This window comes from Crocuta crocuta, unplaced genomic scaffold, assembly GCF_008692635.1.
Source record: "Crocuta crocuta isolate KB4526 unplaced genomic scaffold, BGI_CrCroc_1.0 scaffold233, whole genome shotgun sequence".
NCBI classification, from domain to species: Eukaryota; Metazoa; Chordata; class Mammalia; order Carnivora; family Hyaenidae; genus Crocuta; species Crocuta crocuta.
This window is the reverse complement of record NW_027529526.1, coordinates 5,696,309-5,720,611: the sequence shown is the minus strand read 5'-3', so window position 1 is coordinate 5,720,611 and position 24,303 is coordinate 5,696,309. Positions and strand designations below refer to the sequence as shown.

General features: G+C 38.1%; 1 protein-coding gene across 1 annotated transcript in view; it reads right to left on the bottom strand.

Moving 5' to 3' along the window:
• Window positions 1-472: 472 nt before the first annotated feature.
• The window catches only part of COPB1 (coat protein complex I subunit beta 1), a 41,568-nt gene continuing 17,737 nt past the window's right edge, over window positions 473-24,303 (bottom strand). Inside the window, exons 11-22 of the mRNA XM_077761153.1 lie at window positions 22,765-22,910; window positions 21,221-21,317; window positions 13,444-13,604; window positions 12,475-12,595; window positions 10,471-10,698; window positions 10,127-10,306; window positions 7,075-7,219; window positions 5,846-5,965; window positions 3,292-3,437; window positions 2,619-2,708; window positions 1,557-1,712; window positions 473-862 (exon numbers count right to left, since the gene is read on the bottom strand). Of these exons, the coding sequence (XP_077617279.1) occupies window positions 803-862; window positions 1,557-1,712; window positions 2,619-2,708; window positions 3,292-3,437; window positions 5,846-5,965; window positions 7,075-7,219; window positions 10,127-10,306; window positions 10,471-10,698; window positions 12,475-12,595; window positions 13,444-13,604; window positions 21,221-21,317; window positions 22,765-22,910 (1,650 nt within the window). The 3' untranslated portion in view covers window positions 473-802. The remainder of the gene's footprint in view (window positions 863-1,556; window positions 1,713-2,618; window positions 2,709-3,291; window positions 3,438-5,845; window positions 5,966-7,074; window positions 7,220-10,126; window positions 10,307-10,470; window positions 10,699-12,474; window positions 12,596-13,443; window positions 13,605-21,220; window positions 21,318-22,764; window positions 22,911-24,303) is intronic.

Genomic DNA, 24,303 nt, shown 5'->3' with positions numbered 1-24,303 from the left:
CTGCATGCCCAGCGCACAGCCTAACACAGGGCTTGATTTAACAACTGACTGTGAGATCATAACCTGAGTCAAAATCAAGAGTTGGATGCCCAATTGAATGAGCCACTCGGGTGCCCCTGTAAATTCTCTTAATAAAGTTTGTATATACACAACTCAAGAGGTGATTTAAATTTATAACAGAAACCCATTTTAAAAATATAAAATAAAATAAACAGAAAAAAGGGGCACTTGGGTGGCTCAGTCGGTTAAATGTCTGATTTTGGCTCAGGTCATGATCTCATGGTTCGTGAGTTCAAGCCCTGCATCAGGCTCTCCGCTGTCAGTGCAGAGTCTGCTTCGGATCCTCTGACTCCCTTTCTCTCTGCCCCTCCCCCCATTCATGTGCATGTGCTCTCCCTCTCTCAAAAATAAAAACATTTAAAAAGTGTGAAACAAAGTGTAACCAACTAAAAGAAATCCATTGCTACATAACTAAAATTATGTAATTATAGATTTATTTATAAAATAACAAAAGATTTAGGAATAGATCTGTTTATTGTACTTTGAAAATGGTCTTGGTACCTGTGAGAAATATTATATACTTTAAGGACAGTATTCAGAACTGTTAAGACAAAAGACAAACTATAATTTTAAACTCAATCTTGATTTAAGGGAAGGCTATAAATTATTGGCTGGAATGCATTCAGCATGAACTCAGATTCTATATAACATAAAGCATGAGAGAGTACAAAAGATGTAGGAGTCCAGTAAGCCCATACCTAATGTTAACTGTAAAACTGCAAGGACTTTTTTTTTTTAATTCTTATATACTAGTTTTCTTCTGAGACAAGTTGATTTTATCTCCAAGACTTAAGGCCATTCCCTGTAAAGAAGAATGAAAATGTTTATAATTATTAAAACTACATAAAACCAGTAGATTATTGTATCTTAACCAAGTCCCCATTCAATGATACCACATCAATAATGAGGGGCACCTGGGTGGCTTAGTTGGTTAAGCATCCGATGTCAGCCCAGGTCATGATCTTGCGGTTCATGAGTTCGAACCCCGCGTCAGGCTCTGTGCTGACAGCTCAGAGCCTAGAGCCTGCTTTAGATCTTCTGTCTCCCTCTTTCTGTCCCTCCCCAGCTTGTACTCTTTCTCTCTCTCTCAAAAATAAACAAAACATTAAAAAATAATAATAATGAAACCAAAGAGATACAAAACAGACTCAGCAGAATTTTACTTTGTCAAGTACTTTTAGTTCTAGATTTATAAACAGTCAACAGATTTGTAGCTTGGATTTCATAAACTCTAGAGAACCCATTTCACAAACACTCTACGGGAACCAATCTTGTTATCTTAGGCAAATAGTCCAGAATTAAAGGCCCAAAAAGTGGGCCATTTTAATGAAGCAAAAGTTTTATTTCTATTCAGAGAATACTATTATTACATACACACATCTAATACATAAAACACTACTATGACAGAGAATACTACATATAGAAATAATGAAGAAATGAATTCTTCCTTTTTATTCAGTTCAGAGATGATCTCAAAAAAACCCCTTAATTGTTACCTGACTCTTTGCACGAATTCTTATGTGGCCTGTAACAGGGGCCTCTGGTCCCTGTTGAATTGGCTTTTCAATGCTGACATTCGCAAGTGCATCTTCTCCAAATATGGAACGAGCATAGAGGTTGGCTGCCATGAAGCCACAGTAACCAGAAAGAGCCTGGAAGAAATATGTAATAAATTCAGGGCTTCACTAGCAAACTACATATAAGCAGGACCCACCAGCATAGGTAAATTATCATTTTTCAAGATAGAACTTACCATGTGGTGGTGGTTACATGACTACTTAAATGTGTCAAAATTCATAGAACTGTCTATGTAAAAGTGTGAAGGTTACTGTGTCTGTATTACACCTCAGGAAAAATGACTTCAAAAAGACAGCACTTATTCCAGTTTGTATTTATATATATTCTCTGTTTACTTACAGTGTTTTCTGATTCCACTAGACCTTAAGCTCCCAGAAGGAAGAAGAGACCATTTTTGTTTTGTTCATTACTGTACATCCAGCAGCTCATACAGTACTGGGCATATAGTATTTTTTATGTATCTGCTAGAACTTAAAACCTATTTAGCAGAATTTTACTGATAAAATTAGTATTATAACATTTGCAGAAATACTACAAAGAAAAAAATTTCCATAGAATCTCAGTTTAATTTTTCTTTCTAGTCTTTTTTCATAATTCTGTATTCAAAATTCTGTATTCAAATAGATATATTCTGACCCATAATGAGAGCCAAGAGAAAAGAGAGTATGGACATTTTTAAATCCAGTATCATAACCTATTTTGGAAGAAGCCTTTAGCTGAAAGCGAGAAGACTGACAAGGAAAACTAACTTTACTCTCACACAGGTCCCTGCACTGGTAACAAGAAGGCTGGTGCACTACAGTAGAAAGGGGTAAATGGACTGACACATTCCATGGGATAACTTTTTTTAACTAGTCCAGAATGACACTGCTTTTCTCATGCTCAACAGAAACAAAAATACACTAAAGGAAATCCAACAAAGCCAGGAATCTGCCATACTACTCTCTGCCAGATTTAAGAAGTTCTCAGTTAAATCTTACCTTCTCTGGAGTGAGGCATTTCATGTTGGTCGACTTTAATATATGCTGTAAATAGTCATTTAAATCAACTATATTTGTGTTAACTGTTACCTGCAAAGAGGGAGGGAAAAAGTCAAGCAGATCAGAATCCTTACAATGAGAAAGTTGTGGATTTCTTATCTTCAGGTTGAAAAAACACTCAGCTCATGTGGAACCTCCTTCATAGTAGTTATAGTGAGGAGGTCGGGCAAGAAAAAAAGTAAATGACATCTCTACAAAATCCAACAAACTGTAAGTTGGGATCAGAACTTTCTTACATAGATAACTTCATACAAGATCAACATGCCGCATATAAAATATTTCTAATAAAAATCAAGGCCAATGACTCTGTAAAACATCTTTTGGACACTGGATTCAATGATGAATTATTATTTATACATGCAAGGGATGGAATATTGTCTTTAATGTCTTGATCAATCAGATTAATCATAGAACTGCTACCCTCATCGATTTACAATAGCAACTTACAGACCTAACTGCATAATTTCTGGTGAAGACTAATTTGCAAGAATAGATATCAAGAGACAGCTTCTCACATCTGACACTTTTTAGTGGGACTAACGTTATCAGAGAACCCCTCAACACTAGCCAAAAAGGAAGATAAGAAGTTCAAAGATATCTCCCAAAGACTAACTTTGTTTTCCCATTCGAATTCAGCCCACATCTGACGGAACTCCGCATCAGTGCAAGTTGCAGGCTGGATATAGTCCATGATGTCGATGTGAATGTCACTGAGGACTACACAATTTCTGTCACTTGCTGCTCCAGAGACATCATAAACTGCAATACACACACACACACACACAAAGGTCCTGAATCACCAGAGGCAATATTTGCTTAACAAATATTAACTAATACTCCCATCAATCCTACGTTGCAATATTGTTATGTTATGGATGAGGAAACAAAAACAAAGAGAAGTCAAGTAAGTTGCTCAAGGTCACAGAGCTGATTAAGTGGAAGTGGCAGGATTCAAACTCAGTTGTTAAATACATAGCAGTTGCAGTGTGTTAGGCACCCCAGGGGGATATTTAAGTAGTAGAGTTCCCAGAGGTACTTAAACTAATATTTTTGAATGAATACTGAGAAGCCATAGTGCTTAATGATACAAGATTATTTGCTTCTATGACTGCCTTTTCCACAGCAGAAAGTCATAATCTGATTGGAGCCTCTTCTCTTGACATTCCCCCACCGTCACACTTTCAGAGAAAAATGAGGTTACCAAGAAGTTGTTCGTTCAATTTCCAGCCCATTATCTAAAAACAAGTTTATCTCTCTCGGAATCCTTTCTTACCTCCTTACCCTTCGTATCAGGGAAGTTCTATTTCTTCTCTTCAGGGTTAGTATTTCCTGCCATCTGTGATCCCTGCCTTGGCTCAGAACTTCATTCCACCAATCATTACCTCCCTCACTCATGTCTTTATCTTTGTATTCTCTATGGATTTTCTTCCCTGTAAACATACTCGCGGATCTCCCTCCTCCCCTGACTTCTCTTCAGTCTACTACCCTCTCTCATTCTTAACAAAACCAAGGTTCTACATTCAGAAGAGTCTATAGTCACTGTCTTTATGTCTTCATCTCCTAGTCTTCAACCCACCACCACTGGCACAACACACACCAAAAGCGTTATTTCATTTCACTGTTCACCAAATCCAAAGGACCCTGCTTTTAGACTTCATGTTACTTGACCTTTTGAAGCTTCAGATTCTTTTTGAAGATTTTTTTCTTAACTTCTTCTTGACCACATTTCAGATACCTTTGTAGGATTCTCCTCGGCTGATAAGCTTTCAATATTCCTGTTCTCTTAGATCTGGTTTTCAAATCCCTCTTCATGCCCTCTCTGGGGGGATTCTTCCATTTCTATGGCTTTCAAACTAATATTTGTCTCTAGTTCAGACTCCTATCAAACTGCCCTTTGATGTCTTTAGATACTTTATTACTCAACATGCTCAAGATTTAATTTTTCTCTCAAATTTGTCCTTCTCTCCTGTATTCCTTGTTTTGGTGGCTGTTATAAATATCAACATAAGAAAGGCAATAAAAAAAATCTGAGGGTTATTCTAGCCCCTTCCTCCTTAATCAGCCTGTATCCTGAGAATTCTATCTCCTTAATATCAATAATATTCAGCCCTTCTCTCCATCCCAACCACTACTGCACTGGGTCAGGCTCTGTCATCTCTCACCTGTGCTACTAAAATAATCTGCTAGTTAACCTTTCTGCCTCCTCCAATCAGTCTTCTATCGTGCTGTTTAATCACATAACTCACTTATAAATCCTCAATGGCTCCCCTTTACATCAGGACAAACTGAAATCCTTAACATGACAAGTAAAATATAGCTCCTACTAACCTTCCTAACCTTAGTACCCCCAGCCCGCTTTGAACTCCAAGTACATCAAACTACTTGCATGTGTTCCAGCTGAATCCTTGCCTATCTGTGGAACACTTAATAATCTTTCAAAAAGCCACTTGAGCATTTAGTTGTCCCACAAAGCCTTTCCTAATCTTCCCTCCCTACTCCCCCCACACTTTGAGAAAACTGACCAAATGTCTGCCTACACTCCCACTTTACCCAGCACAAGCTTCCTCCTTAGCACTTACCATTCTGTATCACATGTATCCATTCTACTTATCTCTTCTCCCTTAGCACAAACTACTTGAGGAGAGATCGGCTGTCCTCACCATGGTAGCCCATCCCTATCACAGGACTTGCTTAAAAAAATGCTATTGACTAAATACCTCTGTGTAAGTTAGTCCCTAGATGGCCCGGGAACCAATGCCTATACAAAGTTTTAGACTCAGTTCAAAAGTTATCCTTTGATAACATATTCTCTTCCTCTGTAAAGCCTTCTGTAGGGTTGGCATTTTTCCTATATGATCTCAAAGCATAAACTATATAAACCAGCACCTATCACATTGTGCTGTACTTATATATTTACTTATCTATCTCCCCTTTTGCTTGGCAGTTTCTTGAAGACAGTAACCCTCTATGGTTCATTTCCGTACATCCATGAACATAGTACAGTGCTTAGTACAAAAGCAGGTGCCTCATACATGATGAATGGGTGAATGAATGAATGAATGGAATAGTTTCAGGTGCTGTCCTCAAGAAATGGCATACAGATACTCCTTAGAGAAATTCTTTAATACAAATATTCAAACATTACAGGCTATAAAATAATTCCTTACCTATGTTACCAAAAATTATCCCATTTTCTGTTGACGCTACTTTGACATTAGCTTTAATATTTGCAAAATCATGAGGAGCAAGAGTCAAAGGAGATGGCTTTTCCACAAGTTTAAGATCCCCTGAAAAAACATTTAGATATGGTTAAAAATACATTATTTATATATATATCTCTCAAATCATAAATCACACATCTCCCAAAGAATAAAATCTGAAAATGTATGCAACTTAATTGCTTCTAGCAAAACAAGGAACAAGAGAAGGGTTAGGATTCAAATATTTTGAGGAAAAAAATAAAGCATTTAACATCTTATGCACATCAATATGCACATTTTTTTAAACAGGCTTCTCAGAATAGTTCTATATTTAAATCATGTGTGTGTGTATATACTTTGGGCATACCATTTTATTTCAACGACTGAACACAAATTTCTCAAAAAGTTTGAGTTTTAAACTATAATATACTCCATTATAAAAAGATAAAATAGTCCACAGAAAGACTTATAAATTCTTTTTATTTTTTATTTTTTATTTTTTTTTTAAGACTTATAAATTCTTAAAAACACAGTTAACTGTTTTTGTTTTTTTTATATATACAGGGATCAAGCTATACTGAGGAAGACAAGTCAGAGAAGTATCTTTTCCCTTGATATCTCAAAGTCCTTTAACTCTTGCTTAAGCCACATGACATTTCTGAGAGGCACTGTGCTCACTGTTCCTGTACATAATTTGTATTTCCCAACTTCAAAACCAGATGTAGAACTGGTCAGAAGAGAGTAGGATCCATGTGTCTTTATTAAGAAGAAAAAGACATCTCAAGTTGCTAACTGTAACAATCATATACTACTTTGGCCATACTGGTAGGTATCAGTTATGAACTCAGAAAATCCCTAGTTTTGTTCTAAGGCAATTAAAAATTTAACTAAGTGAATCATGAGGTAAATCCATAACTTAAATAGCTCTTATTTAATATCTAGAAAAACTGGTATTTGCTAGATTACTGAACACATCTGGATGTACCGAGAGCATAAACCTAAGAAAGGCAGTGTCACAGAGGTTCAAAATATTGGAGCTGAAGGAGAATATTAAATGTAAACCTAATAAGCCTTGATAAAAAAAGACACAAAGACTCAAGAGAATTCTTATACTAAAACTTGTACACTTCCCTTAATAATCTGTCATAAAGACTTGCTATGTAACAATATCTTTCCTTTATGGTTAATGTCCTTACCCAGAGTAGCTAACTCTAATGTGCAGTTCTGCAAAGTGTCACTGGTTTGGTTCACAACAAGTACATCCAGGACGATATCATACTGGTTGACATGAACATAAGCTTCTGCATATACAGGATCTGAGAAACCTGTCAACTGGGTGACCTGTCAAACAAAAATAGATAATCAAGTGACTGAGATCATTTAACCAAATATATCCTATCTAAATGACTAACTCTGTTAGGTAACTAACAGATGTGCTTAGACAAATCATTTTGAAATAGACATAATAAAATTGTTTTATAATGTAGGCGTGGGTAATTGAAACAGAGACATTAGAAATAACAGGTCCTAGACTTTACAGCTCAGTAGGAGAAAGATGGGCAAATATATTAAACATTATTTCAATTTAGGAACTGAATAGATTTGGATACATTTTCAGTAAAATCCCTCCTCATATAAACTTACTAGCTCCTCTCCAAAACTTGGGAACTAAATAAAATCCAGATCATATGGTAGTCCCTGCTATCTAAGCTTAGGAACAAAACAGATTATATAGCAAGAAACGCTTGTAATTCCATAAGGATAAATTTTATATGCTTCTCTCAACCATATTTTTTAAAAAACACCCCAAGTATATAGCATTTTAAACATAATGTTGTCACCCAAAACATATGCAGCCAAAGAAAAAACAGATAAAACTGGATTATGTCAAAATGAAAAACTTTTGTGCATCAGAGGACATTATGAACAGAGTAAAAAGGCAAACTACAGAATGGGAGAAAATATTTGCCAATCATACATCTGATAAGGGACTTATAATCCGGCACTTTCACCTCTGAAAAATCAAAGTATCGCTTCAAAGAGATACCATGCACCCATGTTCAAAAGAGCATTATTCACAACAGCCAAAAGGTAGAAGCAATCCAAGTGTCTATCAATAGATAAACAGATAAATAATTATTCATAATGGAATATTATGCAGCCTTAAAAAAAAAAAGAAATTCTGACACATGCCATAACATGAATGAACCTTGAAGAGGTTAAATGAAATAAGCCAGTCACAAAAGGCCAAATTCTGTATGATTCTGCTAATATAAGGTACTTGGAGCAATCAAGTTCATGGTGATAGAAAGCAGACTGGTGGTTGTCAGGGAATGAGGGGAGACGTGTGTGGAAAATCACTGTTCAATGGGCACAGAGTCTCAGCGTTGCAAGATGAAAAAACTCCTAGGGATGGATGGATGTTGGTAACAGCCGCACAATAATGTGAATATACTCAGTGCCACTGAACTGTATCTTAAGAATGTGAAAAGGATTGGGGTGCCTAGGTGGCTCAATCAGTTAGGTGTCTGACTCGATTTCAGCTCAGGTCATGATCTCAAGGTGGGTTTCAGCCCCGTGTTGGGCTCTGTGCTGACAGCGAGGAGTCTGCTTGGGATTCTCTCTCCCTTGCTCTCTGCCTCTTTCCTGTTTGTGCACATGTGCTCTCTCTCTCTCTAAATAAATAAATATTTTAAAAAAAGAATACTAAAGAGGATAAATTTGATGTTATATAACATAGATTATATCATAATTTAAAAAAATAAATTAAAAACAATTTATAACTGTAATACTCTTAATGTTAATTCCCAATTTTAAGGGAAAGAAAGTGTTTCAGTAGTTCCAATTCTACTAACCGTATCTTGGACCATCAATCTAGACCATCTATTACTCACCTTATAGATAAGGGACTGAACTAGATCACTGATTTGTAAATTTACATATTAAGAGTAGAATAGTTTTCTTACTAAAATCCTATATGGCACTCAAAATACAAAGACTATAAAAGTTGAGTCACTCTGTTTAAAATAATAGGGGACAAGGGACGCCTGGGTGGCTGTTGGTTGAGTGTCCGACTTTGGCTCAGGTCATGATCTCATGGTTGGTGAGTTTTGAGTCTCACATCAGATCCTCTGATTCCCTCTCTCTGCCCCTCCCCCACTGGTGCTCACGCCCTCTCAAAAATAAACAAACATTTAAAAAAATCTATAAAATAACAGGGGACAGAAGAAACTGAGGGCAGGGTGTCAGAGTAGAGGCCAGAGCCCTGCGCTTTAAAAGTTTTAGTTACCCTTTAAGGATCTCCCAATTTATGTGTTAGTCTATGATTCCACAAACAACTGGAACAAGTTATAAAACCATCTATTGGACTTATAATACTGCTGTGTAGTAAAATACTTTATCAGTATCTGAGTTTTTTTAAGTATTTTATTTTTATTATTTTTTAATGTTTGTTTATTTTTGAGAAACAGAGAGAAACTGAGCACACACACAAGCAGGGGAGGGACAGAGAGAAGAGAGAGAGGATCCGAAGAGGACCCGAATGTGGGGCTCAAACTCACAAACTGTGAGATCATGACCTGAGCTGAAGTTGGACGCTTAACTGAGACTCAGGTGTCCCAGTATCTGAATATTAATTCATATCTCATGAACCTATCAATCACAGTGACGTGACAAAAACTAATGCTTTGTAACAAGTTATTTTTCTTTTAAAACCAGTGAGACCATGGCTACCTGGGTGACTCAGTCATTTAAGCATCTGACTCTTGATTTTTGGCTTAGAGCATAATCTCATGGTAGGGAGATCAAGCCCTGCACCCGGCTCTGTGCTGACAGTGTAGAGCCTGCCTAAGATACTCTCCCTCTTCCCTCTGCATCTCCCACACCTCCCCCAACAAACAAACAAACAAACAAACAAATTCCTGTTTAAAAAACAATGGGACCAGCCACTTCCTGATTATTTCTTTTTTTTATTTCTTTTTTATTTTTTAATTTATTTCTAGGAGAGAGAGAAACAGCGTGAGCAGGGGAGGGTCAGAGAGAGAGGGAGTCACAGACTGAAACAGGCTCCAGGCTCTGAGCTGGCAGTCAGCACAGAGCCCGACGCGGGGCTCGAACCCACGAACCGCGAGATCATGACCTAAGCGAAAGTCGGACGCTTAACCGACTAAGCCACCCAGGCGCCCCTGATTATTTCTTTCTTAAGTGGCCAATTTAAATAACTTACCAATGTGTTTGACATTTTGTTACCTTGTTAAGTTTAGATGCTAGGGGATCTGCTGCCTCTTTCCTCTGTGTGTTGCCCATTGCTGCCAGCAAGCTCAGCTGAAACTGATCTTCCTTGCAGTTCATTTCATTCTTTGCAGTTAGTTGCATAAAGGAAATGGGGTCATCAGGCTGTACTGTCACATTCCTCTTTTCGGATTCTTTCTGTGTCGAGAAAACAATACACACGTCTCTCTTTAATACAGAAGGGAAGGCAGACAGCTTTCTGTGGGCCTATAGAGACAGCCCTCACATATGAGAAGAGAAAAATCAACAAAATAGAAAACAAACAACAAAGCGCTTTTATGACTTAAGCATGTATACCTTACCTTCTGGGATAATTTCTCTTCTTCGAGTTTAGCAGATAACATGTGAGAGAGGGACTGTCTGCATTCCTTATTGAAAATGTCATTCATTAAAGGTGAACATTCAGACAAGACCTTGAGGCACAAGGAAATTCGATCTACATCATCATCTGTAATTGGCTTCTTAGGAAGAGAGGATTTTCCCAAATGAAGGATAGTGGCCATGAGCAACATAGCTTCAGCAACAAAAGACTAGAAAAGTAGAGAAATGGATTATTATTGTCACCATTCTCCAATTCAATAATGTCACTTTATTATAGAACTCACAATCCAAGAATAAACCTAATTTTTGCTTCACTTGAATAAGATTTCAAATGCTTTAGATTTTATCTTCATATAGTTGATACACCCTTTTTCTTCCTATCTTAACTGCCACCCTCCAATACCTTCATTAACCTTCAACTGAAAGACACCAATGGCTTTTTAACTGCTTTCCCTTACTCTACCCCTTTCACATGCCAGTGCTATCTTTTTTTAAAATTCCAACTACAAAAAAGTTAAAAGAATGATATATTTTACCAGTTGCTGACATTATGCCACATTTACTTTCTTATTTTACCTGTATGTGTCCACTTCCTTTTTGGCTAACCATATGAAAGTACGTTATCCCAAAACAGAAGTACTTCAGCATACACCTCTTAAGAATCAGGGCAGTTTCCTATACAATCCCAATATTGTTATCTCACCTGAGAAACAGAGCAATCCCAAAATATATATACTGTACACTTAAGAGTCAAATAAACTTTCCTAATGTCACAAAATGTTTCTATTGTTGTTTTGATCCAGGATCAGCTTCATGAATCTTAGTTGGCTGTTATTCTCTGTTCTGTTCAGTCCCTTCTAATCTAGACCAGTACCCCCCTCCCGTTCCCCCCCCTCCCCGGCTTTCTGTATTGTTTTCCACCACAATGACTTTTTTTTACAAAGGGTGGTGGGATGAAGTCCCGTGTCAGGTTCTGCACTGAGCATAGAGCCTACTTAAGATTCTCTCTCTGTCTGTCTCTCTCTCTTGCTTACTTAAGGTTCTCTCTCTCTCTCCCCCTGTGTCACTCTCCCCCACTTGCACTCTCTCTCTCTGTAAAATAAAAGAAAAAAAGCAAGACAACAGCATAAAAGGATGGCAGTAGGGATTGGGGAAATGGAAGTGTATTATTGTAAATGTGTGTTCAGTTAGAACGGTTAGAAGCTATGATAAAGGCATAAACTATAGAAATGAGGGCACCTGGATGGCTCAGTTGGTTAAGTGTCTGACTCTTGGTTTCAGCTCAGGTGATGATCTCAGTTTGTGAGATTGAGCCCTGTGTTGGGCTCTATGTTGACAGAAGGAAGACTGTTTGTGATTCTCTCTCTCTCTTCTCCCTCTCTTTCTCACAAAATAAATAAACTAAAAAAAACCCAAAAACCTATAAAAATGAAAACCCACTTAAGAGACACATCTAGGATAAAATAGACAATGACTGACTAAATGAAGATACTGGAGAGAGAGGTCCTTCCTCTACTGGGCCTTGCCTGATCCTAGTGAACAAACGACTGGCTTTATAAACCTTTACATCTCTTCCACAGGGTACCATTATCGTATTATTTTGTTAATTTTATAATAACGTTATATTACTATGTCCATTTCCGCCATTACCATAGCTCTTTATTTTTGATATGTATTTTTAAATATTTATTTTGAGAGAGTGAGCAGGCAGGCACACATGAGTGGGACTGGAGCAGAGAGAGAGGGAGAGAGAATCCCAGGCAGGCTTCCCTCTGTCAGCCTGGGGCCCGACATGGGGCTCGATCTTACCACATGAGATCACGACCTGAGCTGAAATCAAGAGTGGCTTAACCAACTGAGCCACCCCGGTGCTCCCACCAGGAGTTCTTGTCAAACTTCAGCTTTTCCTTTTAGGTCCTTCATAGTTTAACGTATATTTTAGGCACTCAATATTTGCTAAGTAAATATAGGACAAATAAACTTACATTTTGCTTTTTCTTCTCCTGAACCAGAGCTACATAGCGCAAGGCAATCTTGGTCAGAGTTGTGGCAAGTGAGGCAGCAACAAAGAAATCTCCATCCAGAAGGAATCCTCTCAGGGGAGGCCTGCAAAGCAATCACAAAATGTGAAACTCACCCACCATTTCTTAAGCAGCATACAGCTTTTGCAGAAATGATTCCAATCAGCCTATTTAACAATCTCACTGCCACCCTTCAGTGAAGAGGATTCTCAATCAGCTTCATCCTTAGCTCTTAGAATGGAAAAAGGAAAATATGCATGATTTTACAGCTTATCCTCCAAAGATGCTAGAGCCACTGAATATGGAAAGAGAAAATGATTACCAACGTATGTATTGGGGCCAATGAGCTACATTCAAATTCCAGCCTATTTTATTGTGTTCCTATGGGTAAATTGTAAACCTTTCAAAACCTCAAATTCCTCTTCTATAAAATGGGGATAATAATATACTGCATTTTAACAAGTTGTTGTTAAGAGACAAGCTACTTTGCACAGTGTCTATCATATAGTAATCAACTTAAAATTTTAGGCATCGTTTTTATCTTCATTTTAAAGTTGGGAGTGCAAAATAAGGCAGAAAACATCAAAATTTTATTCCATCAATTAAAAGCGGAAAATCTTCAAAACGTGTTTCCCAAGTGCTAATACAGACAATGAAACTCACAAAATTACCTCTACTTCTCATTTTCTATGTGAGTAAAATAATTTTAAACAGAACAGTTATTTCAATGAAAATAGTTTTAAGGAGCAGAGGATTCAAACCATTAACACAATTCCTGGGAGAAAGAAATTAAATGTCCTCCTTTCAAGTACCTTAAATGGCAAAGATTTCCATTTTGGTCAAAAAAAACCAAACTAGTAAGAGAAAAACCATTTGTTCTATCACAGGAGTGATAAACAGTATGGGCGGTCAGGCATAGGTGCCATGAATTACCTTTCATCCTCTTTCTTGGTGGGTCGGGAACTACTAAGGGCGCTCTGAGTTGCATAGGTGCCCATCTCGGTCACCAACTTCTGAACTGGCCCCACAGTCATTTCCTCTTCAGGTTTTAATTCACCAGCTTCTTTCTTTATTTCTGACTCTACAATTGGGATCTAAAAATCAATTGGAATATCAATTTAGTAATAATCTCAACCACAAGCAAATTCATATTTAAATGTTCAATCATTTCTATGGAGAAGGCAATTCTCTCGAGGGGATTTTTGCGACTCTGCATTCAATTTTCTTTCCTTCGCTGGACAATGTAGGGAGAAGAAGAGGGCTTTGGAATTGGAGGCCACTTACTTGTTGAATGGTTCTGGGCAAGTTAATTAAACTACTTTGAGTCTCTGTTTCTCACCCTCTTACATGGAAATATTAATTCTATTCATACAAGTTACTTTATAGGAAAATGCTTAGGACAGTGACTAAGACGAAGTATATACTCACTAAGCCTTAACTCTTCTCTATCCCTTCCCCTGAAATCCTAACCCAAATAGCACCTATGCTAAAAATGAAATAAACATGACGTATGTGTACATAATAACTTCAACTACCTTTAAAAAAGTAATAAATGGCTACTACATATTTACTCCTCAACACCAATTCAATCATCTAACTTAGGAGCTCTATAATCATTAACTGTCAATTCCCTTATTTCATAAATGAAAAACTTAAAAGAGTCCAGTGAGGTTAAGAAATTTAGATCCAAGGTCCCAGAGTTAATTACCAGCAGAAGCGAGAATGCAACCAAGGTGCCCTGACAAGCACTGTTCTTCCTATTCTACCATATGGTTGGATGAGGAAATGCTGCCAGTTTTAGTCCAGAAATATTCTAATGTCAGCCCAGTTCTTATAATATTTACAGTCTCCTAGCACAGAGTTTTACAAGTCTTTTTTTAAAACATAGAACCTTTTGTTCAAATAAAAGCTTATCCTAAACAGTAAATAATAAAGACAAAAGAACAGGTGTTGTGGCTCAATACAAGGGAGAGGGATACTCCTAATTTCCCACAGCCTCTAAGCCTTAATTATAGGGATAATTAAGACATATTTTTCAGTGTTCTTTAACCCTGATGCAACTAAAAACACAAAAGCAAACCACCACATAAAAGTCAGTTTTACTGAAGTAAACACCACCTCATAAAGTGGCATTTTCTAAAGTATAACAGGAGTGGTGGAATTTACAAGATGGTGGAGAAGTTGGGAGCTCTGTGCATTTTGCTGGCCCCCACCTCTCAAACAGAGAAAGCCTGAAGTCATAGGACACTGAGCCTCAGGAGTCTGGGAAGAGAAAGAGACCAAGTAAACTTGGAAGGTAACCTCGTAAGTGCGTGAGTGCGAACTAGGGAAGACAAAGGCAGGCCAGGACTGGAGACACAGAAGGGAGGGAGCCCCCCTCGAGGGCAGCCGCGGTGAGTTGAGAGGAAAAGAATGGCTGAAACTGCTCATAGAACTGTCCCTGGAGAAGAGAAAAACCTTGACTCAGACGGAGACTGTTCTTAGTTCTAACTGGGGTGCTGACTTTGAACTGGGTGCTCTTGGTCCCAGGCGGCGCAAGGAGAAACTGCTCCACTGCCCTTCCGGCTCAACCCCCAGCGGTGGGGAAGCGGCCAACCTGCGCTCTGTGTTTCAGGCAGTATCACTAAAGCGCTTGGACAAAGACCTGGAAACCAGGCGGGGCTTGGGACACAGAACACAGCCCAATGTGGTTGCACCAGCGGCACAGGGAGATTGGATGCAAGGGAGAGATTTGTGATGCTTGGTTCCAGAGGGGACTGGGGAGCCACCACTTTGCTCCCGACAACCACCAAGGTGGGGCCTCAGGGAGCGGAACACAGTAGACACTAAGACTCGCCTACACCAAACCACACCCATCCCCGCTAGAGAGCTGCTTTTTGTTTTTTACTAGAGCCGGAGGCAAGACCAACATAGATGTACTGCCGTGATTAATTCTGGATCAATTCTTTCTATTCAGATATATTTTCCCCTTGTCTCACCCATATCTCTCCCCCTGCTGGACTGGGCACTCTGGCCATTGGTTTGCTTAAACAGTCACATTTAACCCATTCTCTAGATGTATATTCTACACCTCCACCGCTACCTTTCTTCTCTCTCTGCAGTAATCAGACTACATAGTTTCTCTGAGTAACATTATCTTCGTTTCTTTCTCCTCTCCTTTTACTATATTCTCCTCTTTCTCTCTCTGAATTAAGCCTCTTAGTCTCTCTGCCTGGTCATTTCTCCTCCACTTTTGCTTCCTCCCCACCCTGTCATTTCTCTCTGTGTATATGCTCTTCCAATCAGCATTGCATACACCCTGGTCTCTATTTGTACTTGGGAATTTCAGTTTTATGCTTTTAGACTGTCCCTTGTCTTTTCAGGTTTTTCTTCTTCTTTTTCTTCTTTTTTCTTTTTCCCTTTCGGTTTGCTTGTTTGTTGGATTTGTCTGTGCAATTGCGTGCCTTTGTTCCCTGTGTGTCTGTCTCTTTTCTCTTCCAGGGCTACCTCAAGAAACAAGTCAAAGCACACTTGGTGGGGAGTCCCAAATGCCACTACAAGTAGGAAAATAAAATAATCAAACAACGAGAGAAGAAGAGACAACATTAAAAGAACACTTCCTGAATGGACAGACCCTAGACAGTCAATGAGCCTTCCTTAATATAGCAGTACTCACAGGTGCAGAGTGCATAACAAGCTTTTAAAACTAACAAGAGACAGAAAGCTAGCCAAAGTGACAAAACAGAAGAACTCTCCTCTAAAGAAATTCCAGGAAGAAATGACAGCTAAAGAAATGCTCAGATATAAGCAACATAACTGAACAAGAATTTAGGACAATAGTCATAAAATAATCACTGGGCTTGAAAAAAGCATGGAAGACATCAGAGAAGCTATTGCTACAAAGACTACGGAGCTTAAAAATAGTTGTGATGAATTAAAAACTGCTATAAATAAGGTGCATAATAAAATGGAAGTGTCCAATGCACAGACTGAAAAGGCAGAGTGAATAGGTGAATTAGAAGACACAATTATAGAAAAAGAGGAAGCTGAGAAAGAGAGAGATAAATTGATCCAGGAACACGAAAGGAGAGTTTGAGAGCTGAGCAATATAATCAAACAGAACAATATCCATATCATAGGAATTCCAGAAGAGGAAGAGAGAGAGAAAGGCACTGAAGGAGTTCTTGAACAAATTATAGCTAAGAACTTCCCTAATCTGGGGAAGGAAACAGACACTGAAATCCAAGAGACACAGAGAACACCCTTCAGATGTGACTTGAATCAATCTTCTGTGCGACATATCAGAGTGAAACTGGCAAAATATAAGAACAAAGAGAGAATTCTGAAATTCTCAGCTAGGGATAAAAGGGCCCTAACATACAAAAGGAGACCTATAAGAGTAGTTACAAATCTATCTACTGAAACTGGGCAGGCCAGAAAGGAATGGCAGGAAATCTTCAATCTGATGAACAGAAAAAATATGTAGCCAATAATCCTCTATCCAGCAAGCCTGTCATTCAGAATAGAAGGAGAGATAAAAGTCTTCCCAAAGAAACAAAAATTGAAAGAATTCATCACCACTAAACCAGCCCTACAAGAAATCCTGAGGGGACTCTAGGAGGGAAATGTTGCAAGGAACACAAGGAACCAGAGACACCACAAGTATGAATCCTACAAAGAACACAATGACTCTAAACCCATATTTTTCAATAATAACACTGAATGTAAATGGACTAAATACTCCAATCAAAATACATAAGGTAGGAGAATGGATAAAAAAAACAAAAACCCTCTATTTGCTGTCTACAAGAGATTCATTTAAGACCTGAGGACACATTCAGATTGAAAGTAAGGGGATGGGGGGGCGCCAGGGTGGCTCAGTCGGTGAAGCGTCCGACTTGGGCTCAGGTCATGATCTTATGGTTTGTGGGTTTGAGCCCCATGCCAGGCTCTGTGCTGACAGCCAACTCAGAGCCTAGAGCCGATTTTGATTCTGTGTCACCTTATCTCTCTGACCCTCCCCTGTTCACACTGTCTCTCTATCTCTCTCAGGAAAACAAAACAAAACATTAAAAAAAAAAAAGAAAGTATAGGGATAGAGAAATTTCTATCATGCTACTGGAAGGCAAAAGAAAGCTGGAGTAGCCATACTCATATCAGACAAACTGGACCTCAAAGTAAAGGCAGTAACAAGAGATGAAGGACACTATATAATAATTACAGGGTCCATCCACGAGGAAGAGATAACAATTATAAATGTCTATGTACCAAATATGGAAGCACCCAAATACATAAAACAATTAATCACAAACAAACAATCTTAGGGATACGAATGTGCTAACAGCAGGGGACTATAATACTCCATTTACAGCAACGGATAGATCAACTAGACAGAAAATCACTAAAGAAACAACGGAATTGAATGACACATTGGACCAGATGGATTTGACAGATATATTTAGAACTCTACATCCTGAGGCCATGGAATACACTTTCTTCTCAAGTGCGCATGGCACATACTCCAAGATAGATCACATACTGGGACATAAAGCAGCCCTCAATAAATATAAAGAATTGAGATCATACCATGCACACTTTCAGATCACAATGCTATGAAACCTGAAATCAATCAAAGGAAAAAGTATGGAAAACCTCCAAAAAATGGAGACTAAAGAACACCCTACTAATGAATGAATGGGCCATACAGGTAATTAGAGAAAAAATTTAAAAATATGTGGAAACAAATGAAAATGAAAATACAAGTATGCAGGGGCGCCTGGGTGGCTCAGTCAGTTGAGTGTCCTACTTCTTCGGCTCAGATTATGATCTCACGGGTTTGTGTGGGATGTGGCAAAGGCAGTCCTAAGAGGAAAGTACATTGCCCTCTGGGCATATTTCAAGAAACTAGAAAAAGCACAAATACAAATTCTAACAGCACACCTAAAGGAACCAGAAGGAGAGCAACAAGAGCACCCCAAACCCAGCAGAAGAAGAGAAAGAAATAATAAAAATCAGGGCAGAAATAAACAATAAAGAATCTAAAAAAACAGTTGAACAGATCAATGAAACCAAGCGTTGGTTTTTGGAAAAAATAAACAAAATCGACAAACCTCTAGCCAGGCTTCTCTAAAAGAAAAGAGAGAGCACCCAAAGAGACAAAATCATGAATGAAAATGGATTTATTACAACCAATCTCTCAGAAATACAAGCACTCATCAGAGAATACTATGAAAAATTATATGCCAATAAACTGGACAACTTAGACANATACAAATTCTAACAGCACACCTAAAGGAACCAGAAGGAGAGCAACAAGAGCACCCCAAACCCAGCAGAAGAAGAGAAAGAAATAATAAAAATCAGGGCAGAAATAAACAATAAAGAATCTAAAAAAACAGTTGAACAGATCAATGAAACCAAGCGTTGGTTTTTGGAAAAAATAAACAAAATCGACAAACCTCTAGCCAGGCTTCTCTAAAAGAAAAGAGAGAGCACCCAAAGAGACAAAATCATGAATGAAAATGGATTTATTNAGCATCAGCAATCAGACAACAAAAGGAAATAAAAGGCATCAGAATTGGCAAAGAAGAAGTCAAACTTTCACTTTTCGCAGATGACATGATACTCTACATAGAAAACCCAACAGACTCCAGCAGAAGCCTACTAGAACTGATCCATGAATTGAGCAAAGTTGCAGGGTACAAAATCAACGTACAGAAATCGGTTGCATTTTTTGTTTGTTTTTTATTTTTATTTATTTTTCTTCTTACAAATAGTTTGTCAGGTTGATTTCCATATAACACCCAGTGCTCATCCCCACAAGTGCCCTCCTCCATNATTCGTCCATTCGTTGATGGAATCAGTTGCATTTTTATACACCAATAATGAAGCAGCAGAAAGAGAAATCAAGAAACTGATCCCATTCACAACTGCACAAAACACCATAAAATACCTAAGAATAAACCTAACCAAAGATATAGGAGATCTGTATGATGAAAACTATAGAAAACTTATGAAGGAAATCGAAGAACACACAAAGAAATGGAATAACATTCCATGCTCATGGATGGGAAGAATAAATATTATTACAATGTCATTACTACCCAAAGGAATCTACATATTCAATCCCAATGAAAATTGCACCAGCATTCTTCTCAAAGCTAGAACAAACTATCCTAAAATTTGTACGGAAACACTTTAAAGACCACGAACAGCCAAAGTAATACTGAAGAAGAAAACCAAAATGGGAGGTATCACCATCTCAGACTTTAGCCTCTACTACAAAGCTGTAATCATTAAGACAGTATAGTACTGGCACAAAAACAGACACATAGACCAATGGAACAGAATAGAGAACTTGGAATTGGACCCACAAATGTAGAGCCAATTAATCTTTGACAAAGTGGGAAAGAGTATCCAATGGACAAAAGACAGCCTCTTTAACAGATGGTGCTGGGAGAACTGGATAGCAACATGCAGAAGAATGAAACTGGATCACTGTCTCACACCATACACAAAAATAAACTCAAAATGGATAAAGGACCTAAATGTGAGATAGGAAACTATCAAAACCCTAGAGGAGAAAGCAGGAAACAACCTCCTTGATGTCAACCACAGCAACTTCTTACCTGACACATCCCCAAAAGCAAGGGAATCAAGAGCAAAAATGAACTACTGGAACCTCATCAAGATAAAAAGCTTCTGCACAGCAAGGGAAACAATCCATAAAACTAATAGGCAAGCAACGGAATGGGAAAAGATAGTTGCAAATGACATATCAGATAAAGGGCTAGTATCCAAAACCTATAAGGAACTCACCAAACTCCACACCCAAGAAACAAATAATCCAGTGAAGAAATGGGCAGAAGACATGAACAGACACTTCTCCAAAGAGGATATCCATATGGCCAACAGACACATGAAACAATGCTCAGCGTCCCTCATCATCAGGGAAATACAAATCAAACCACACTGAGATACCACCTCACATTGGTCACAGTGGCTAAAATGAACTCACTCTAGATGAGTGGCTAAAATGAACAAATCAGGAGACTCTAGATGCTGGTGAGAAATGGGCACCCTCCTACACTGTTGGTGGGAAAGTAAATTGGTGCAGTGCCTCTGGAAAACAATGTGGAGGTTCCTCAAAAAATTAACAGTAGAACTCCCCTATGACCCAGCAATAGCTCTGCTAGGAATTTACCCAAGGGATACAGGAGTGCCGATGCACAGGAGCACATGTACCCCACTGTTCATAGCAGCACTCTCAACAATAGCCAAATCATGGAAAGAGCCTAAAGTGTCCATCAATGGACGAATGAATCAAGATGTGGTTTATCTATATGATGGAATACTACATGGCAATGAGAAAGAATGAAATCTGGCCATGTGTAGCAACGTGGATAGAACCTGAGGGTGTTATGCTGAGCGAAATGAGTCAGACAGAGAAAGACAGATACCATATGCTTCCACTTATGGAAGGATTAGGAGAAACATAATTGAGGACCATGGGGGAGAAGAAGGAGAAAAATAGTGAGGGGAGGGAGGGAGGCAAACCATGAGAGACTCTTGAATACTGAGATCAAACTGAGCGCTGATGGGGGAAGGAGAGTGGTGGGCATGGAGGAGGGCACTTGTTGGGATGAGCAATGGGTGTTATATGGAAACCAACTTGATAATAAACTATGAAAGAAAAAATAAATTAAAAAAAAAGAAATAAAGTAAAACATACCTCCCCCAGGGACCGGCGGACTTCAGTCATCACACTCTGAATGTCTTCCTTGGTACTACAGTATTCTCCCAGGATCCATAATGCTCCTCGGTAAATCCTAAGAGAAGAACACAAGTTCTGAAACACTGACAATCCCAATAAATCTTGAAGCAGATGGTTTTCTGTGAATTTAAGCTCAAGGAAAACAACAAGGTTCTGCAGTTCCAAGGGGCTATGGATGAAATTTTAAAAAAGAATATAATAAAGACACTAAGTTTCCTTGCATTTCTCCAGAAATCACAAGGATTAATAAGAAAATAAGAGTTCTCATCCATTATTATTACAAATATTCTAAAACTGGTAAACTCGTTAGTAAAAATAAAACACCATGTTTCCCAGAAAGGTGTTCTCCTCCATTTATGACAGAATTAAGGTAATTTTATTTTAATCACTTACTACTATAAAAAGTATATTATTTTGATATAAAAAGTAATTCATTTTTTATTGCACTGAAAAGAACAGGCAAGATGCTAAACAAGAACCATCTACAAGGAAGGAGTGCAAAGGATTGGTAATAAAAAAACCTCAAAAACCATAGTAAAACTAACAATTCTCTAGTTTAAAATGTTAAACTGAATAGATGGGGCGCCTGGGTGGCTGTCAGTTGGGCGGCCGACTTCGGCTCAGGTCTTGATCTCACAGTTTGTGGGTTTGAGCCCCGCATCAGGCTTTGTGCTGACAGCTCAGAGCCTGGAGCCTGTTTCAGATTCTGTGTCTCCCTCTCTCTTTGACCCTCCCCTTTCACGTTGTCTCTCTCTCTCAGAAAGAAAGAAAACATTAAAAAAAAAAAATTTCTTAATGTGAAACTGAATAATATCTTCAGTTACCTTTTCCCTAAGATTTTCATTAAATTTATTCAGAACAAAATTTTAGAAACTAAAGCTCTAAGAGATGATGGCCATTGAAGGCAAAACTTAGGTATACTTTTTTTTCTCACAAAGGAAGCAAATCCTTCTCACCTCCATAAATATCAATACACTGTCATATCATAAAAACAATTTTCCAATGGTCCTTTCTTTTCTATCCAGGCAGACATAATACAAATGGTATTATACACCACCTATCAGATGCATTCAATGAAGCAAAATTTGAATGCAACAGTCCTTTCTCATTAGTAAAGGCTATTTTAAGGGAAATGCATGATGTCAGATTTGGGCTGCAGTTTCAATCCCTCACTTTAATAAATGCTACTGGGGGAGATAAATATTGATATCCAAAAAGTGATACCCTTTAAAATATGTTCCTTAGTCACTTTAGGATTCACTACATTTTAGAGGAAATATGGGTAGAGAAATCTAGGTAAATCATACCTACAAAAACAAATTTTGCCCATAGACTACAGATTTACAGAGGGTGGGGGTCGCGATGTTTATTGTGATACCTATGTTAATTTTAGTGTTTTGATTCATTTCTTCCCCCTTCTATTTTCTATCAACTGATCCTTTAAAAAAAGAAACTGGTAAAATGCTTGCTTGACCTTACAGTTAAACAGACTTTAAACCTACTTGACGGATTTAATAGCATGAAAGACTTCAAGCATCTTCTCAACAATAAGCATTCTCAGGTTATCAAAGCGCTGAATGGCCTCACGAACAAACTCCAAGACATCAGCAGCTGCTGCTTCATTATTGTCACTGAGAAATTCCATTAACTAAAAGGAAAAAAAAGAAATATAGGGTAAGTTATAGAATTTTCAGAAAGAAAATTATCTAAGTTTTAAGAAGTAAACAAATTCACAAGAAATATAATTAATAACTTTCAAACATGTAACAAAATTTAAGTTGAAAGACAAGGGGCGCCTGGATGGCTCAGTTGGTTAAGCGTCTGACTTCGGCTCAGGTCATGATCTCATGGTCCGTGGGTTTAAGCCCAGCATCGAGCTCTGTGCTGACAGCTAGCTCAGAGCCTGGAGCCTGTTTCAGGTTCTGTATCTCCCTCTCTCTCTGACCCTCCCCTGCTCACGCTGTCTTTCTATTTCTCTCTCTCTCTCAGAAATAAAAAACATTTAAAAAAATTTTTTTTTAAAGTTGAAAGACAAGTACTGTTATGTAAACAAAGTCACAATGTCTTTTCTGGTTTTTGTGCAGTCAAGTTTACTACAAAAAAAAACCCTCACTTATTATAAAACAAAAGGTGGAAATACACAACTCAAAATAAGTTAATTGGATACACCTCTGTTGTAACTAAAAGCAAAATCATTTCAGAAGAAATTTGGAGTTCAAAGACAAAATTTCAAATTACAGTAACATACCTCATCTACCTGAGAGGGATAGAAGCCAAAGATTCTAGGTATGTATATTTTTCCTATAACTAAATCCTTCAACTTTTTTTTTTTGAGAGGTAGAGCAAGCAGGGGAGAGGCAGAAAGAGAGAGAGGGAGAGAGAATTCCAAGCAGATTTCGCACCATCAGTGTGGAGCCCAATGCAGGGCTCAAACCCACAAACCATGAGATCATGACCCGACCTGAAACAAAGAGCTAGACACTTAACCGACTGAGCCACCCAGGTGCCCCTAAATCCTTCAAATTAAAAAAAAATTTTTTTAATGTTTTATTTATTTTTGAGAGACAGAGAGAGGCAGAGTGTGAGCAGGCGAGGGGTAGAGAGAGGGAGACACAGAATGCAAAGTAGGCTCCAGGCTCTGAGCTGTTAGCCCAGAACCTGACATGGGGTTTGTACTCATGAACTATGAGATCATGACCTGAGCTGAAGTTGGACACTTAACCAACTGACCCACTTAGGCACCCCTAAATCCTTCAACTTTTAAAGAGATAAAACTATTTGAGAGAAATACTTATCTGCCCTACTGAATCACATATACACAGCATAATTTTACCACAGGTAATTGTAACAAACATCAATAATAATAATCCATGGAAAGTACTCTTGCCGCTATGTTTTTCTGTATTTACTTAAAAAAAAAAAAGTTTATTTATTTTTGAGAAAAAGAGAGAATCCCAAGCAGGCTCCACACTGTCAGTGCAGAACTCAATGAAGGGCTTGAAATGATGAACCCTGAGATCATGGCCTGAAACAAAATCAAG